Source organism: Arachis ipaensis, chromosome B06, assembly GCF_000816755.2.
Source record: "Arachis ipaensis cultivar K30076 chromosome B06, Araip1.1, whole genome shotgun sequence".
NCBI lineage: Eukaryota > Viridiplantae > Streptophyta > Magnoliopsida > Fabales > Fabaceae > Arachis > Arachis ipaensis.
Window position 1 is genome coordinate 15633212 of NC_029790.2, and position 18361 is coordinate 15651572.

General features: G+C 36.6%; 3 protein-coding genes across 4 annotated transcripts; all 3 read left to right on the forward strand.

Annotated features, from left to right (window-relative positions):
* Positions 1198–2651, forward strand: LOC107646449. Its single transcript, XM_016350631.1, has 2 exons — positions 1198–2143; positions 2539–2651. Exons 1-2 carry the CDS (start codon positions 1198–1200, stop codon positions 2649–2651), a joined length of 1059 nt encoding a protein of 352 aa, XP_016206117.1.
* Positions 7209–11645, forward strand: LOC107645798 (flowering locus K homology domain). 2 transcript variants are annotated; one of them, XM_021104101.1, is made up of 7 exons: positions 7209–7320; positions 7442–7867; positions 9754–9995; positions 10155–10311; positions 10388–10669; positions 10761–10955; positions 11161–11645. In XM_021104101.1, the coding sequence occupies exons 2-7, from the start codon at positions 7463–7465 to the stop codon at positions 11353–11355; spliced, it is 1476 nt and encodes a 491-aa protein (XP_020959760.1). In that variant the 5' UTR covers positions 7209–7320; positions 7442–7462; the 3' UTR covers positions 11356–11645. The 2 variants fall into 2 exon arrangements, with proteins under 2 accessions (XP_020959760.1, XP_016205402.1); XM_016349916.2 differs by having other exon boundaries at positions 7445–7867.
* On the forward strand, positions 12746–16861 carry LOC107645797 (myosin-binding protein 1). The gene is made up of 4 exons (XM_016349913.2): positions 12746–12979; positions 13336–14428; positions 14698–16206; positions 16400–16861. The coding sequence occupies exons 2-3, from the start codon at positions 13414–13416 to the stop codon at positions 16191–16193; spliced, it is 2511 nt and encodes an 836-aa protein (XP_016205399.1). The 5' UTR covers positions 12746–12979; positions 13336–13413; the 3' UTR covers positions 16194–16206; positions 16400–16861.

Below are 18361 nucleotides of genomic sequence, written 5' to 3' on the forward strand. Positions count from 1 at the left end.
CGATAACAACGATAACAATAACTAATACATATTATATTTATTAAAAGTGACAAAAAATTTTCATATTTAACAAATGACATGTCTATTTAATATAAATTGTTTTGTCAATATTTGAATAAATATTTAGAAGATTCACAAAAATATTTAAAGCAAAATTTGATCTCTAAATATTTTTTTATTTTTCAAAAAAAATTAGTCATTCACAATTAAAAAATTTTTAAAAAATTCCCTTGACATAAAATTATAAATTTTTGAGAATGAAAAGATCTTATTTTTTAATATTACTTGCAAAAAATTGCATCAAAATATGACATCTAAAGTCTTTTTTTTAGAATATATATATAATGTATATTTAGTTCTTCGAGACTTATTTGTTGTTAACACCTTTTAGAATTGTTTTTTGTTAGCGATGTAAATTTTTTAATACTATTTTGATTGTTTACTCGTTTAAAATAATATGTTTCAAAATATTATTCTCTTTTCTATAAATTACCGCTAGATTAGCATTTTTATTTTAAAATAATAAAAATATTTGTTCACTCACAAAATTTTCATTGTTGTCTATTAATAATAATTTAATGCAATATAAGATAAGGTTATCAAAAGTGCATTAGCTATTTTTATTGTTTATAACTTTCAATTTCACCTCAATAGTATAAATGAATTAGAGATGTAAGAAATATTAATTTCCTCTCTTTTTGATAATTATTAATCATCTATGTTCGATCATGAGTGTTGATACAGTTGTTACCATAAGTATAAATCGGCTTGATGAGTTATAACTCGGCCAAGCCATTATAAGTCGTCTCTAACGTTACAAATCGGCCATTTATTCAAATAATACTACTCAATAAAAACGACAATAAAAAAGGGTAACGGTGGATACTCAGTTATAAAAAAGTAAGACATCATATCCTCAAGAGACACAAGAAATACAAAATACTGACTTAGGCATCGGAGTGCCTTTTGCAGGTACACTCTCCTGTGCTCACGCTATTTGCAACGTGGAATACCTTTGGACGAAAAGCTCAGATCCTTCAAGTTTAAAGCCCGACATTGAAGATAATATCTCGGCGATAACTTCTAGGAACCAAAGTCAAGACCAGATATCCACCCAAGAACAATTGGCGCACACCGTATGACCGTGTACGAAAAACCCTTCCTACTTATCGGTCTCAAAATTTCCCGCATTAATCCATGGCCGACGCGCCACCTCCTACCCCATCCAAACTTCTTCGGATGGTAACGAAACTTCAGCAAGCAAACCAACGTATGGCGGAAGCCAACCAGCGTATGACCAAAGAAAATCAAAGAATGGCCAACCAAATTGCCGAGCTAGCCAATGCTCGGGTTGAGAATAATAATAATCGCCGTGAACACCTCGAAGATGAAGAACATCAGTCCGGTCTGATACACATATCTGAAACCCCTCGGAATGATGAAGATGGGCAACCACGTGATGAAGGAGCTCAGCAGAATGATGAGACTCGGCACAATAGGAAAACCCAGCCAGAAAATGAAAATGCCGAGCCTGAAAACTCTGTTGGACCTTTTACACCCGACGTGATGAACTTTGAGCTGCCTAGGAGGTTCACTCTGCTGACAACTCTAACCCCTTATGATGGGTTGGGAGATCCAAAGACATACATCAAAAAATTCAGATCCATAATGATCGTAAACGGTGCTTCTGATAAAGTTTTATGCCGTTGCTTTCCTTCTTATTTAGATGGTCCTGCACTTGATTGGTTTTGTTCTTTACCTACAGATTCAATTTCTCGTTTTCAAGAATTAGCAACACTCTTCGAGGATCATTTTGCTGGCTCTGCTATTTATTTGCATGACTCTGATTACTTGAACACCATCAAACAAGGGCCGAACGAGAGCCTCAAAGACTACATGACCCGCTTCACAAAGGTGGCCATGACTATACCAGATCTCCATCCCGAGGTACATTTACATGCCATTAAGAGCGGTCTTCGGCCAGGCAAGTTCCAGGAGTCTATTACTGTCGCCAAACCAAAAACCCTAGCCGAGTTTTGGGAGAAGGCAAAAGGGCAGATTGACATTGAAGAGTTACGGCAAGCTCGGAAATCAGACAAGAGCCAATACAAGGAAGATGACAAGCCTCGGGAAAATAAGAGAGGCTTCAAATTAACCCCACGCTATGAGAACTACACCCAGTTTAATACAAGAGGGACGACATCATCAAGGAAATACTCAACTCTAAGCTGATCAAACCACCTCGCAAGGTCGGCACTTATCAAGATGCAAAAAATGTAGACAAATCAAAATATTGTATCTTCCATCAAAAGCACGGACATACCACTGATGAATGTATCATTGCGAAGGACTTGCTAGAGCGCCTAGCTCGGCAGGGCCACCTGGACAAATACATCGGCAGCCATATGCAACAACGTCCCCCTTTCTCAGCTGACAACACCTCGGCGGGACAACACTCCCGAGATAAAGATAAAGCAACCTCAAGTCACCCCAACCAACCGTGAGGGATAATTAACTGTATTTCCGGTGGTTTTACAGGTGGAGGCCCCACAAGTTCAGCACGAAAGCGTTCATACCGAGCTATGTTCTCGATTGAAGGTGGTTCTGCCTGGGATCTAGCACCACCACATCTTCCGCAGATGACATTCTAGGCATCCGACCTTAGTACGAACACTCCAAACCTGGACGACCCGGTGGTGATTACTATTCAATTAGGCGACCTTCTGGTACGCAAAATACTATTGGATCTGGGAAGTAGTGCGGACGTTCTCTTATATTCCACCTTCCAGAAGATGAAGCTTAGCGACAAGATCCTCCAACCTTCCACCGGGGACCTGGTCGGTTTTTCAGGAGAACGCGTCCCTGTACTAGGGTCTGTGTGGTTAAAAACCACACTAGGTGAGCATCCCTTATCTAAAACCTATGATGTACAATATTTAGTAGTTGACTGCTTTAGCCCATATAATCTGATACTTGGCCGCCCTTTCTTGAACAAATTCGGTTCCATAGTTTCTACAATTCATCTCTGTGTAAAGTTTCATGTGCAGGATGATATTGTCGCCACCATTCACAGTGATCATAAAGAAACTTGCCAATGTTATAATACGAGCCTCAAGTATACGAGCCTACCTACAGCAACACAAGTGAACAACATCAGCAGTTTCGGCGAATTACCAGCACTATCCAATCTCGACCCTAGAGCCGAGTTCCTTGAAAGGCCAACACCTACAGAAGATTTACAGAAAATATATTTTGACACTGGCTCACAAAAATTTACTTATGTAGGTACAACTCTTAGCCTCGAGGAGAAGAGCAGGCTCCAAAAGTTTTTGTCCCAACATGCTGACCTGTTTGCTTGGACACCCGCTGATATGCCTCGGATTGATCCCTCGGTTATCTCTCACAAGTTGGCGTTAGACCCCTCAATAAAGCCTATAGCTCAGAAAAAAAAGGAACTTGGGAGACAAAAAAAGGCAAGCCTCCTTGGAGGAAACCAGAAAGCTACTTCATGCTGGTTTCATCAGGGAAATTCGGTTCACCACTTGGCTTGCAAACGTGGTGATGGTAAAAAAACAAAATGCTAAATGGCGGATGTGTGTTGACTTCACTGATTTCAATAAAGCATGCCCAAAAGACGCTTACCCTCTACCTTCTATTGATTGCCTAGTTGACAATGCATCATGTTACCAAACTTTGAGTTTTATGGATGCATATTCTGGTTATAACCAGATTCTCATGCACCCATCCGATCAAAATAAAACTGCTTTCATTACTGCACATGGTAATTACTACTATAAGGTTATGCCTTTTGGACTTAAAAATGCAGGTGCAACCTATCAATGGGTTATGGACAAAGTCTTTGCCCACCAAATCGGCAGAAACTTGGAGGTGTACGTTGATGACATGGTTGCAAAAACTAAGGTCGGTGATGACCATCTAACTGATCTTATAGAAATCTTCGGTCAAGTCCGACGATACAATATGCGGCTGAACCCGGAGAAATGTGCTTTCGGAGTGCAAGGAGGCAAATTCCTCGGATTCCTGTTAACAAACCGGAGAATTAAGGCAAATCCAGAAAAATGCCAAGCTATATTAGAAATGGCGAGCCCACGGACCATCAAAGAAGTACAACGCCTCATAGGGAGACTTGCCACTCTCTCAAGATTTTTACCATGCTTAGCATCTAAATCATTTCATTTTTTCCAAACACGTAAAAAGAAAAACAATTTTCTTTGAAATGAGGAATGTGAGGCAGCATTTTTAAAACTGAAAACAACAATTTCAAAGCCTCCGATTTTACAAAAACCTCTTCCAGGCGAAGAGCTTTATTTATATCTGTCTGTTACTGACTGGGCTGTAAGTTCTATGCTTGTTATAGAAAGACAAAAGGTACAACAACCGATCTATTTTATCAGTAAATCACTACAAAATGCCGAACTCCGGTATCCGAAGATTGAAAAGTTGGCGCTGGCACTAATTTTCACAGCTCGTCGTCTACGACCTTACTTCCAAAGCCATATAATCAATGTACGAACTAACCAACCTTTAAGACAAGTGTTATACAAGCCCGAACTGGCTGGCCGACTTATTAAATGGTTGGTGGAACTCTCCGAGTTCGATATTCGATATAAGAGCCGAGGGTCAATCAAGTCACAACATCTTGCCGATTTCCTTGCTGAATTTACTGAACCAGATCCAACAAATAGCTCAGCTGCGTGGACACTCTATTTTGACGGAGCATCCAACTTTCAAGGATGTGGAGCAAGGGTCATTCTAGAGGATGGAAATGGTTTTGTTTTGGAACAATCCTTGCACTTGTCATTCAAGGCAAGCAATAATCAATCCGAGTATGAGGCATTAATCGCCGGTCTAAAGCTCGCAGCCAATTTGAACATCTCCGAACTAAAGGTATATTGTGATTCTTTGCTTGTCGTCCAACAAGTAAATAATATTTACCAGGTAAAAGATTCTCTATTAGCAAAATACCTGGATACTATGAAAGGGTTAATTTCAAAATTCTCTAAATTCGAGTTACATCACATACCTCGGAAAAATAATCACCGAGCAGATAGTTTGTCTAAACTTGCAAGCTCCCAAACACCTACTTCTTCTCTATACCAATCTACACTACTTACACCCAGTGTAACTTTAGCTGAGGTTTTAAGTTTAACGCAGGGAGATGACTGGAGACAACCTTACATAGAATATATACAATCTGGAATCATCCCAGCCGATATCACAAATATAACAAAATTTAAGAGACAGTCATCTTTCTTTCTTATATACGATAACTGTTTGTATAGGTGAGGTTTCTCTCGACCTTTGTTGAAATGTCTTTGCAGGAACGAAGCCGACCTAGCACTCGGTGAGGCCCACAAAGGTATCTGCGGTACACATATTGGCGCCCGAAGCTCATCCTCAAAACTACTGCGTGCAGGTTTTTATTGGCCGACAATACAAAAGGATAGCGCTGAGAAAGTTAAAACATGCCAAAATTGTTAAATGCACGGAACCATCACACATATGTCTGCGAAATTTCTGCACAGTTCTGAGGTAACTTGGCCGTTCCATCAGTGAGGGATTGATATTCTCGGCCCTTTCCCATTAGCTCCTGGCCAGGTAAAATTCTTGATAGTTGCAATTGATTACTTTTTCAAATGGATAGAAGCACAACCACTGGCAAAGATAACATCCCAACAAATGATCTCCTTTGTCTGGAAAAGTATTATCTGTCGGTTCGGCATACCTCGGCACATTATCACTGATAATGGTCGCCAGTTTGCCGATAACAAATTCACTTCTTTCTTGCAAAATCTCAAAATCAAACAACATTTTTCATCAGTTGAATACCCACAGACGAACGGATTAGCAGAAGCTGCAAACAAGATCATCTTACATACACTAAGGAAAAAGCTCGACGAGGCAAAGGGCCTCTGGTCCGAACTAATCCCTGAAGTAATATGGGGATACAACACAATTGTACATTCAACAACCGGCGAGACGCCTTTTAGATTGGTGTATGGCTCAGAAGTAATGATCTCAGTGGAGATCTCTCAATCCTCAATCCGAGCACAAATTGTCGACGTTGAAACATCAGACCAATCCAGAAGGCACGACCTTGATACCATTGAAGAAGTTCAACTCTCAGTGGCAATCCGTCACCGAGCTATGCAACAACATATAGCTCGACAATATAACAAGAAGCTTCAACCAAGAAGATTTCATCTCCACGACTTAGTATTGAGGAAAACCGAGCAAGCCAGAAAACCTTCAAGCCACGGGAAACTGGCAGCTATGATACGACCGTTACCATAAGTATAAATCGGCTTTATGAGCTATAACTCGGCCAAGCCGTTATAAGTCATCTCTAACATTACAAATCGGCCATTTATTCAAATAATACCACTTAATGAAAACGACGATAAAAAAGGGTAACGATTGATACTCGGTTATAAAAAGGTAAGACATCATATCCTCAAGAGACACAAGAAATACACAATACTGATTTAAGTATCGAAGTGTCTTTTGCAGGTACACTCCCCTATGCTCACGCTATTTGCAACGTGGAATACCTTTGGACGAAAAGCTCAGATCCTTCAAGTTTAAAGCTCGGCGTTGAAGATAATATCTCGGCCACAACTTCTAAGAACCGAAGTCAAGTCCAGATATCCACCCAAGAACAAGTGCTTTTATTTGATTCAATTTGGTACATTTTATTATATCCTACAAATATGATATATCTCTATGTAAATGTGGATTTTGCCTCAAATTTTATTTCATTTTATTTTTTTTTGTTAAAGGGTAATCATATTAATGGAGTGTAAGATTTAAACATGATGGCCTTTTTTGGAAGCAAAATCATAGTCATTTATATATGGAAAATTTTAATTTGAATGTCTTTCATTCTTGATAATTGTTGTTTTTATTTCGGACTATGAAAGTACTTTATTTATTCATGGACAATGTATTGGATGTTTGAACGTGAGCCCAAACCATTTATTTATTTTAAAATATTTTATATGAAAATTAATGTTTTTGAAATTATTGTTGTATTTTTGTTTGAAAATTTTTTTTTTGAGGTTAAAATATTGGTTATAGAATGATTTATGTTTTGTTATATATTCATATATGAGCTTCTTTGTGTGGTCTTTATTAAAGTATTTTAATTAATCAATAAAATATAATATTGTTAGAAGAGTTCGAGAAGATATATAATAGTAATACCCAAGAATTGCGCCACACTCTCTCTCCAAAACCCCAAACCCTAGATTCCCCAATTCCATCCCTCTTGTCGTAATTCTACCTCAGCTCGTAACCAAGGTAGTTTTAAACAACACCACTCACTTCTATTCTTTTGTTGATGACAATGAGCTAGCTGGCATTTCTTTTTCTCGCATCTGATTTTTCTCCAAATTTATTTACGATATTGTTTGTGTTGTAGTAGTGGAATCAGTGAAACCCTATGGCTGATGCTGAAGTTGATCAGAACATAGAGGAACATGAGGAGGAGGAAGAAGAGGAAGAGGAAGAACAAGACCAAGACCAAGACCAAGTGATAGAGAACGTGGAGCATGAGGAAAACGAAGGGCAGGAGGTGGCGGAGGAGGAGCCCGTCGCGGAGGCTGCAGCAGCACCACCACCACCACCAGAAGTAGCAGCACCAGCAGGGGGAACTGGTGGTGATGGCGGCGGCGGCGAGAAGAAGTGGCCCGGGTGGCCAGGCGAGAGTGTGTTCCGTATGTTAGTTCCTGCGCAGAAGGTTGGAGGTATTATTGGACGTAAAGGAGAGTTCATTAAGAAGATTGTGGAGGAGACACGTGCTCGCATTAAGATTCTTGATGGTCCTCCTGGAACTTCTGAAAGGGCTGTAAGTAATCCTAATTTCCCTTCTATCAATTGGAAGTATAATAAGTTGAATGCATGCTGGTGACTCGTTAAGCTCAAGCTTCTTTATTATTGCCCTGGAAGGATGGTTTTGTTGTTGCTTAAGCTAATTGCTATTGATGGAGAACTATTGATATGGATCTCTTCTTTGTTCTTTCTGATGTTTTCCTTGCTCCATTTGGTTGATGATATTGGTTATTAGAGCAGTTGATGGGTGATGATATTATCTAATTTTTTACCATGGATTTTACTAGTGATTGTGGTTATTGCCTGCATGTTGCAATTATAAATTCAGGTTTATCATTTTTTAATATTTTTACTTGATTTAATATATATACCAGAAAAAAAGAAAGAAAGAAAAAAGAGTGTGAATTGACATGTAACTATGTAACTTTGTAAGACTCTAGATAAATTACGTAATCTGCCACCCAAACTGCTTCTAAGTACTTAGAATATAAATAATGGGCAAAAAACACAGTTCATTTACATACTACAAGCATTGTTCTTTTGGAAGAAATGGAACATTATCCAATGTGATTGAAAGTTTGCCAAAGATGTTAGAGAGGAGAACAGAGTGTGGCTCTGTCTCCTTGTCAATCTTTAATAAAAAATTTCAGTCTTATGTTTTAGTAGGTAGATGTTTACATGAAAGTATAAAAACAACCAAGAAAATTCACCAATAGCTTGCATGGTCAAAGGGGTAACCTTGCTTAAATGTACTACAATAGTAAAGAAACCAATACAAAGCAAATGAAGCGAATTCCAAAAAGAAGAATGCTGGCAAGAATCCCTAAAATATTAATTTAATTCTAACAGAAAATGAATCTGTGCAGGTTCAATGTCCCAATTTTAAAGGCAACGACTCAATCATCATTTAGATCCCAATCTTGAAGAACCAAAGATCCAGATGCAAGGATCAGCTTTGAGCGTTGCAAAGTGCTGAAAAGTTTATTTATTTGTAGACATTTTGTACCAAAGTAGCATGAAGCTCTGCATTTCATCTGGTAAATTCAGAACCTCGATGATTGATGTCTTGCCTCAAGCAGATTGCAAGCAATGAAAAAACAGCTTATTGCCAGCTCTTATACAATATTAAAATCACCATGTATTAAAACTGAAGTATTTTTATTATCATACATATTATTAAAAGAAAAGGATTAAAAAACTACCTAAGTTCTAACTATATCAATCAATTTTCCTCTTAACACACAGAGCTTCCCTATGTATTAATGATTTTAGTTTTTCATAGTAGTTCTTCAATAGAAATCCTTGCCATACTGATCTATTACAAGCTAAAATGCATTATTCTAAACCAAGACTTGGTCATTGAAGAATTAGAAGGCACTTCCACTTTGACATGTGTCTTACATCTTGTGTTATGTTACAAATTAGTGGTAAACTATAAAGATTATTTTCCACTATGAGACTTCAACCTTTTGCAAGCTTTGGATTTAGTAAAATGTAAAATATTAGCTGGTTTAGTTGATCAAACAAAAATAGTAACTTTTTTTTCTTAATGGAACATTAGGGGTTATTCCATACATTGGTAGAGGGAAGGGATATCATAAATATGGTTGAGGAAGGTTGTTCCTTCTGGTATTTTGCTGACAAGTGAGGATAGTTAAGGATTAGTTGGGAAAGAAAATATACTAGAAGGTGGATCAGCCATTGTTCTAAATCCTCTAAACTATTGAAATTTTATCATTGAAAATCGTTTCTTGTATGCTTTTGTCTTGAGATTTTAGGTGGCATGCAACATGCTTGGGGTTGGTGTGTTTTATTGTTGGTTAAAGATATATATATATTTTCCTTTTTTTGCAAGCATTGGACAGAATGTTTAGGATGATGATTTTTGTTCACGTTGATCAGGTAATGGTATCAGGAAAAGACGAGCCTGATTCATCTCTTCCTCCTGCTGTGGATGGCTTATTGAGAGTTCATAAGAGGCTTCTTGATGGTTTAGAGAATGATTTCTCCCATGCTTCTTCAGGTGTGGCCGGGAAGGTTTCTACAAAAATATTGGTGCCAGCATCACAAGCAGGAAGTTTAATTGGGAAGCAAGGAGGAACTGTAAAATCTATCCAAGAAGCATCAAATTGTATAGTTAGGGTCCACCCAAAAAAAAAAAAAATTCAAAAAAAAAGAATTCTTTCTATCCATGAACTTTTATGGTGGTTTCTCACATATTTGCTGTGTTTTTTCCTTTAATCCTTGGTTAGGCTGTGACATTTTCTAGTTGCTAAGCATATGGTTGTCTACTTGTCTTACTATTTTGCAGAAGACCTTCCTGTTTTTGCTCTTCAAGATGATAGGGTGGTTGAAGTACTAGGGGATCCCACTGGGGTTCACAAGGCAATTGAACTTATTGCATCCCATCTAAAGAAGTTTTTAGTTGATCGCTCTGTAATTCCAATTTTTGAAATGAATGTAAGTGTGTGATTTTATCCGAATAATTTATCGTTTTGACAAACTGAGGCATTTACATAAACTGTTATTTCTCCAGATGCAAATGGCAAATCCTCATCGAGTGGAGCACATGCCACCTCACCAATCATGGGGTCCACCTCAGGGTCTTCCTCCAAATGCCGGTGGAGGTCCTGGTTTTGTACCTACTCCTCAATACATGCCACCTCCGCGACCACTTGATAGTTACTATCCCCCAGCTGAAATCCCACCTCCAGTGGAGAAACAGCCCCATCACGGTATATCTGCCTATGGAAGAGATTCTTCAATAGGTGTTCATGCGTCTTCAAATACTCAATCTGCACCTTCTATAGTGACTCAGGTACCTACTAATTGCAAATTTGGTCTCTTGCACTCTCCAAAAGTGAATACATCTTTTTGTTGACCTCAATTTGCACTTGCTATTTTGTCAGATCACACAGCAAATGCAAATTCCCCTATCTTATGCCGATGCTGTTATTGGAACAGCTGGAGCAAATATAAGTTACATTAGACGGGCTAGTGGAGCTACGGTTACTATACAAGAAACAAGAGGTGTTCCGGGAGAGATGACAGTTGAAATTAGTGGAACCGCTTCTCAAGTCCAAACTGCCCAGCAATTGATACAGGTAATCCTCCTTATCCTGCATTTAACGGTTTAATTTACGCACCCAAATTCAGACCACGTGGGAGCTTTGTACATTATAGGTCATCTTTTTGGTTTCAAGTAAAAGATATTCTAAGCTTGGGGATAATCTTGCTTGATTTATAAGTATTTTAACCTAATTAATTTGCATGGCAATCAAGCAACGTGATTATGAATTTGTGGTGCAGAATTTTATGGCGGAAGCTGGAGCACCAACAGCGGCGGCAGCAGCAACAGGGCAGCAGCCACAAACAGGGGGACCTGGTGCAGATCAAGGATATAATTCTTATCAGGCTCATAGTTCTGTTTATGCATCTCCACCATCCAACCAAGGCCATACCGGAGGCTATGGCTCAGTTTATGGTGCGAACTATGGCTACTGAGCTGAGCAGTTCTACAAAATCTGCTCATTGTTGAAAGTGTAGAATGCCGGGAACTGATTGATGTAATAATTTGACGAACAAGGACGCTCTGCTAAATTATGCTTCTTTTTCTTCCTCCCTCCATTTTTCTGAATCCTTATGAATGTGATTTTTGTATGGCGCTAGCTTTCTGTTTGTAATTCTAGTCATTTGGAAATACTACACACACTATCCATGGCCTGATGTATTATTTACTTGTTTTGGAAAGTTGGTGCACCTATGACCATATGATGATACTTGCTCTGCGTCAATTAAGTGCAATTTCTTTCAAGGGGTCCATAATTACGTACTAGATAAATATAAAGTCATTGATATTTGCACTTACACAACAATAGACGCCTAAATTTAAAGCCAGAAACTCTAAATAAAGAGATACGTCATAATTCTAGAATGAGTATAATAATTCAGTAAATAAGAACATAAACCATAATTGTGATTCTTGAAAACGCCAAGTCAACAAGTTCTTCGGTCGGTATTACTATGATTAGATTAGTCACAGTCACAGCTCACATTGCTAAAGTTCACGCCGACCATCTACATATAGCCGACATATCTGATATCTAATCTCTCTCGGCTTTCACCTTACCATTACTTCCTTACACGCTTATTCATTATTATAATTAATATAAAGTTATAACACATACAAATAATAACGGAACAATTATTTAATCTCTTGAAATTATTCAATTAAACGTGTTCTTAAGTGTTTTCTGCATTTTTTAAAAAATATGGAAATATTGTAATATATTCAAGCTCACTCGCTCACTTGCATGATTTGACCTTTTTCTTTAAACCTTTTACATAGTTTTAACTAAAATATACGTGTCATGGTATGTTCTGATCTCTTATTCCGTAAATATTGATATGATTGGAATGGAAGATGGAAAGGGATGGGCCACCCGTAACTGCTTTGTTACTTTCGGGAATGTTCTCTGTTCATAGATAGCTATAGCCTAAGGTTCCTTGTTTTCTAATCTTCCATGCGCCAGAAATGAGACATTAAAATAACAAAAATATTATTCTTATATTAAAATTAGTTATTAATATATTTATATATAAATATATATTTTTTAAAATTTTTAATATATATTTATATTGTAAACGGTAAACGTACCATAATATTAAAACAAATAAGATTAGAGAAGAATAAAATTGGTGCTCCAATCCTTTTTCTTTTCATTATAATATTGTTACTACTATTATTTATTTTCTGATACAATTACCAAAATGGGACATAAGAGATAACTCCTAGTCAATGTTTTTCCGGGGTAGTTCCGGTATTTGAATATCTCTCTCTCTCCCCCTCTCTCTCTCTACACTCTTGAAGACCCTTTTTGTCTTTGTCGGCTTGTTTTATTTTTCAACAAGAAAGTAAATGTGTGTGTGCGTGGATTTACGTTGGAAAGCTTCAAACTTTGTGTTTGATTCTTTTTGGTTTACTTTGTTGATTATTTTCTACATCACTAAGCTCCAACCATCGCCACATACTAAGTGTTGATACCCTCTTGATGCCTCTGAATCTGATTGGACTCAACATTTACACATACATATATGACACATAATAATTACTAATCACTACAATAAGGTATTTATCATACTTCTCTGATGTTATATTCTTTCAGTTTCTGTAATAAATATAACTCCTTTGTTGATGTGATTCTCTATCTCTCATAATTATTCATTTATCTATTATCTTGTATGTAACGTTTATACTGTTTAAAGTTTCTGCAGCTGATCATAGTTGTATGATTTATAATAATAATGACTTCTTTTTCTTCAGGGTTTTCTGGATATTGATTCGTTTGTTTCTAATTTAGCATCTCAATGGGACTGTTTAGTGTTCATTGTATATCAAATTATCAATCAATATCGTGTAATTTTGATCTTATAGTATGCTGAACAATCCTTCTATGTTCTAACTTTTTTTTTTTGTGCAATCAGTTTTGTCTTTTGCCTTGAAATTTGGTATCAAGTTTGATCTGTTTCAACTTTCAAGAAATTGGTTGCTCCCTTGATTCAATGGCGTCTTCTGGATTGTCAACTGCCATGTTATCCAGAAATTTTAGCACATCATTGGCATCGGCATTGCTGGAATGGTTTCTGATCTTTTTCCTTTTTGTTGATGCTGTATTTTCTTATGTCATTACAAAGTTTGCTAGTTACTGCAAATTGCAAACCCCATGCCTCTTTTGTTCAAGACTTGATCATGTGTTAGGAAAGCAGAAAACAGGATTCTATTGGGAATTGATCTGCAGTGCTCATAAATTGGAGATTTCTTCATTGGTTCTTTGTCGCGCGCATGATAAGCTTGTTAATGTTCAAGGAATTTGCCAAAACTGCCTCTTTTCTCTTGCTAACATCAATAAAACCAATGCTGAAAATTGCAACTTAGTAGGTAAATTTGGGGATGAATCTGCCTCCAGGTTTGATCAGGATCCATTACTTGGTGACCGGATTGAAACACGGTGTTCTTGTTGCAATGAGCAAAGGATTTTCAATTCTTATGATGAAAGATTGGCTTTCAGTAAGTCAATTGAGTCTGAAGTTGTGGATCTTGATGAGTTGGAAGCTGTTAGAGACAGTTTACATGACAAGAAAAGGAGAGCAAAACCATCAGTATCATTCAGAGTTGCAAACCTTAGAAATAGCCAGCTTGACCCTTTGTCTCATGTAGGTTATACAGAAGTCAAGGTTACTTCTGATACTGAGTCTGAATCTGAACTTCCCTTATCCGAAGATGACGATACCAATATACCAGTTTCTGTAACGGATGATACCAAGGAAGATGTAAAACTTCCATGTGAAGACATAGAGCCTACCATCATTGATTTAAATAAGGCTTCAGGGAAGCCCAGGAGTTTAGCTCCTCCACTTGAGCCATTACTATCAGAGCCGGAAATTCAGTTAGAAAATACGGATACTCATGCTATTAAATCTGTATCAGAAGCAATGGGAAGTGAGAATAATGACGAAGAACTTGATTGGCAACAGGCTGAAAAAAATGCTGATGCTACCACAGTATCAAAGGAAAGCTGTAAGTTATTCTCAGCTTTTAGTTTTCTGTACCATGGAACTCTTCTGTTTGAATGATTTAGGAGTGCATCACAATTTGTTAGCTGATGAAGGATTGAAGATGAATAGTTTATAGCCTACTTTAACCAAATCATTTTTCTGAATGAATAAAATAGTCAGTAACTCTATATTCATTTTTTATATCTAAAAGTTTTAATGTCTAATTATATTAGGCCATAAGTTCATGATTTTTGGTACTTACATTGAACATTTTGTGCAATACTTTTATAGATGAATTGACAACAAATGAAGTTGGGCTAGCATCTGATAAAAGATCTGCCATGGATTGTGAGGAAATCATCAAGTCAGGCAATAAGCAAACAACATCCGAAGCAGGTTCCGAACCAAACCCGGTTTCTAGTGACAGTTTTCAGCAAAATCCCATTATATTGGATCTGGGTGATGCTTATAAGCTAGCTGTTGGTAACAAAGGAAGACAGTTATCCGGCATGCTTGCTGAACAATGGCTTGGTAAAGATTCTACAAGAGTTAGCGAAGATTTGAAGATGATGTTGTCACAATTCTCTGCTACTCGAGGAACTGATCTGTCTATGAACGATATCAGTCCCAGATTGTCTATAAACAGCGACGAAATGAAGAATTCTGATGTTTCTAACTCTACCGGAATGCAGATACTTCAAAAGATGATATCACTCGAGCGAAATGAGTCCGGCTTGTCTCTGGATGGAAGCATTGTGAGTGAAATTGAAGGTGAAAGCGCGGTTGACAGACTAAAACGGCAAGTTGATCATGACAGGAAACTGATGAGTGCTTTGTATAAAGAGCTGGAGGAAGAAAGAAATGCTTCTGCAGTTGCTGCTAATCAAGCACTAGCCATGATCACAAGGCTGCAGGAAGAAAAGGCAGCATTACATATGGAAGCCTTGCAGTATTTAAGAGTGATGGATGAGCAGTCAGAGTATGATACCGACGCTTTGCAAAAGGCGAACGATGCTATTTCTGAGAAGGACAGAGAGATTGAGGAATTGGAAGCAAAGCTTGATTTTTATAGGAAGAAATTCCCTGATGAATCAATGAATGAAAATGTTTTGGTGACAAACTTTGAGATGAAGGTGAAGGATATTGGATTGGATAACTCACAATGTTCTGCCATCGAAAGCGAAGAAAGTATTCTTGGAAAATCAGTTACTGAAAATCCTATTATATCTGACAAAGCTCAAGAGTTAGTCACTTCTTTGGAGGGGAAAAATGTTCAACTTGTGAAAAATTCATCATTGAAGTTTCAAGAGGAAAGGCTGTATATTTCGGACCGGTTGAAGAAGCTGGAGAAGCAAGTTTACCTTTTCTTGAATATGCATCACTCAGAGGAGAAGTGCATCAATTCTGAAAGTTCTGGAAAGGAATCCCCAGTAAACTGCGAAAAGTTAGACCGCAGTGTTGTGATGCCAGATTCTGTTTCCATATTAAAAATGAATTCAGATGCCAAGGATTGTGATTACTTCTCATCCAAGGAACCTAAAGATTTTGACGAAAATGGTGATTCCCCTTTGCTCTGTGGAAATAATGATTTAGCTTCAACTGGAAATGTGATTCATAATTTCGTTGGAAGGCTTCAAATTCTTGAGGCAGACCTGAGTTTTCTTGAGCATAGTATGAACTTACTAAGCAATGGAAATGAAGGACTTAAATTGTTAAAGGAAATAGCTGATCATCTGCAACAGTTACGTCGGATCGGGATTAGAGAAATTGATCAACTCGATGCTTGATGTTGTATTTAAGGTTAGGAATTATTGTTAACTATTGCACAAGAAATCAAAGCATTTCCTTTTTATCCCTTTAAATTAGTTACATTGCTGCATACTGCTTTTCTAAATTAACTTGTGCATGGTAAATATGTGGTTTGACTTATATCAAAGTTTTAGGCATGATATAGAAAATATTTGACCCATGGTTTTTTTTAAACATTTTACAGATTCATAGAGCAGTGCTCAGTGATCAGGAGGAAGGTAAATTGTACATTAGTAAACCAGGTTACCAGAGACTGGTTGCAACTGTACAGTAACAATAGCTTGCTTCCACTCACAAAATAAGGTAAAATAGAAACAGGATTTCAAATTATATATGGAGAGCTTTTTATTTATTTATTTTGTTTCTCATTTGTCCCCTGCATTTTTTTTATTTGGGGTTAGCTTTCATGGAGCATTTTGCTCCACTGAGTTTGCATGGTTTTCATGTAGGAGAAAATTTTTATACTGCAGTTTTGACATTTGTAAAAGATAACATGTACGTAAGAGTGATCGTTTTGTGTATCTCCCGTATTCTTGTATCAATGCGAGTATTTTAGAGGAATGTGACCTAAAATTAGTATGCTATGTATTGTTGTTTTCACGTGGACAAATCATGTTAATACACGTGACACTATCGTTTGCTTTGACTTGTCAGTGTTATTTACCCACACTTTGTTCTGATGTGTCACTGATTATCTACGTCAGCATAATTCTAGGACCAAATTTAAGAAAAGGATCTTCTCCAGTTTTTTTAACAATTGATAGAATACAGTGTGATCTATCACCTTTGATTCTATGAGTGGGACCAGAAATAAATAAGAGAGAGAACAATAAATAGTTAGATTAAACACTAGATATCATCCAGTTTTTTTTTCACCGAAAAAGATCCACTTCCTCAAATTTAAACTTGAGTGAAAATTGAGAGACTCAGTTTTTGAAGTCTCGTTGCATGAAATGAAATACCAAGATTATTTTCCATCAATTGATTCGTCCAAATTCAATTTAATCAATCCAACATATGCGAGTGACAATTTAAAGTGAGAATATAAAAATGTTTAAATTAATATGCTAAACTATAATTGATTCATTGAGATACATCATTACTTTCACCTCAAAGTACTCGATCTTTTATTTTTCTATTATGACCACTGTCTCTAACTGGTCAACTCATTACTCATCATCAAAACAGTTCAACAAGTCTGTCAATTAAGCCCTATAAATATACTCCACAACCATGATAAATCTGTCGCTTAATTTTCATCATCATCCCTACTTGCTTATAACATAAGAAAGGTGTGTATTGTGTTGAGAACAACAAACACGACATCCCTTAAGTAAAGATTTTTTTTTTTGTGTTTGTTTGTTTTTGTATAAACTTTTTTTTATTTATTTTATGCTATTTTTTACTTTTAAGATTTATAAAGAATTGGACTTTAAATTTTTTGAATATAGAATTTTGATATTATGTTATGATATTATTTACCCTAAAAATTTAAACTAATAAAAAGAGGATAATATGAATAGTAATACAAGAAGCAAGAACTACTGCATACATTATTAACAGAACTGAAGAAGAAGGAATTACATGTTCCTGATTTATTGTTGTTGGAGTCAAAGCCAAGGCCCAAGGGGACCCACAGGTCAAACCCAAATTAACTTTGCAGGCCACTTTCTTCTCAAATTTGTACCACCTTCCAATTAAATTCATCATCATCATACCATAACATACATATGCATATACATACCCCATTCATTATTCATTTCTCTGTATTTGATGACAGTTTCTGCTATATACACTTTGAAGCTCCGCATAGAGGATTATGAAATATACTTATTGGTATTTGTACTTTAGGTAGGTGTCAAATTCTTCTTGCATCATGGATGATGCTTCATCCATGCTTATAATTGTAGTATGTAATTGACTTTCACTTTTAATTCATTCCTACTTTAATTTGTGAAGAAAAGTGAACGTTGACTTTCTTATATTATAAGGATGTTTTCGAGTATTTTAAAAATATTAATGTTTTAGTAATTTTGACGATTAATTTTTGTTATAAAATATATAATTGAAATTAATGATTAAAATTATTAAAACATTAATATTTCTGAAAATATTTAAAATATTTTCTATATTATATTTTATATAT

Bases quoted from the DNA above. Each gene is read 5' to 3' on its own strand.
- LOC107646449 (XM_016350631.1), top strand. From the start codon at position 1,198: ATGGCCGACGCGCCACCTCCTACCCCATCCAAACTTCTTCGGATGGTA. The intron at 2,144-2,538 runs GCTTCAAATTAA...GTGGTTTTACAG, and splicing joins GCCTCGGGAAAATAAGAGAG to GTGGAGGCCCCACAAGTTCA.
- LOC107645798 (XM_021104101.1), top strand. From the start codon at position 7,463: ATGGCTGATGCTGAAGTTGATCAGAACATAGAGGAACATGAGGAGGAG. The intron at 7,868-9,753 runs GTAAGTAATCCT...CACGTTGATCAG, and splicing joins CTGGAACTTCTGAAAGGGCT to GTAATGGTATCAGGAAAAGA. The intron at 10,956-11,160 runs GTAATCCTCCTT...TTTGTGGTGCAG, and splicing joins CTGCCCAGCAATTGATACAG to AATTTTATGGCGGAAGCTGG.
- LOC107645797 (XM_016349913.2), top strand. From the start codon at position 13,414: ATGGCGTCTTCTGGATTGTCAACTGCCATGTTATCCAGAAATTTTAGC. The intron at 14,429-14,697 runs GTAAGTTATTCT...ATACTTTTATAG, and splicing joins CACAGTATCAAAGGAAAGCT to ATGAATTGACAACAAATGAA.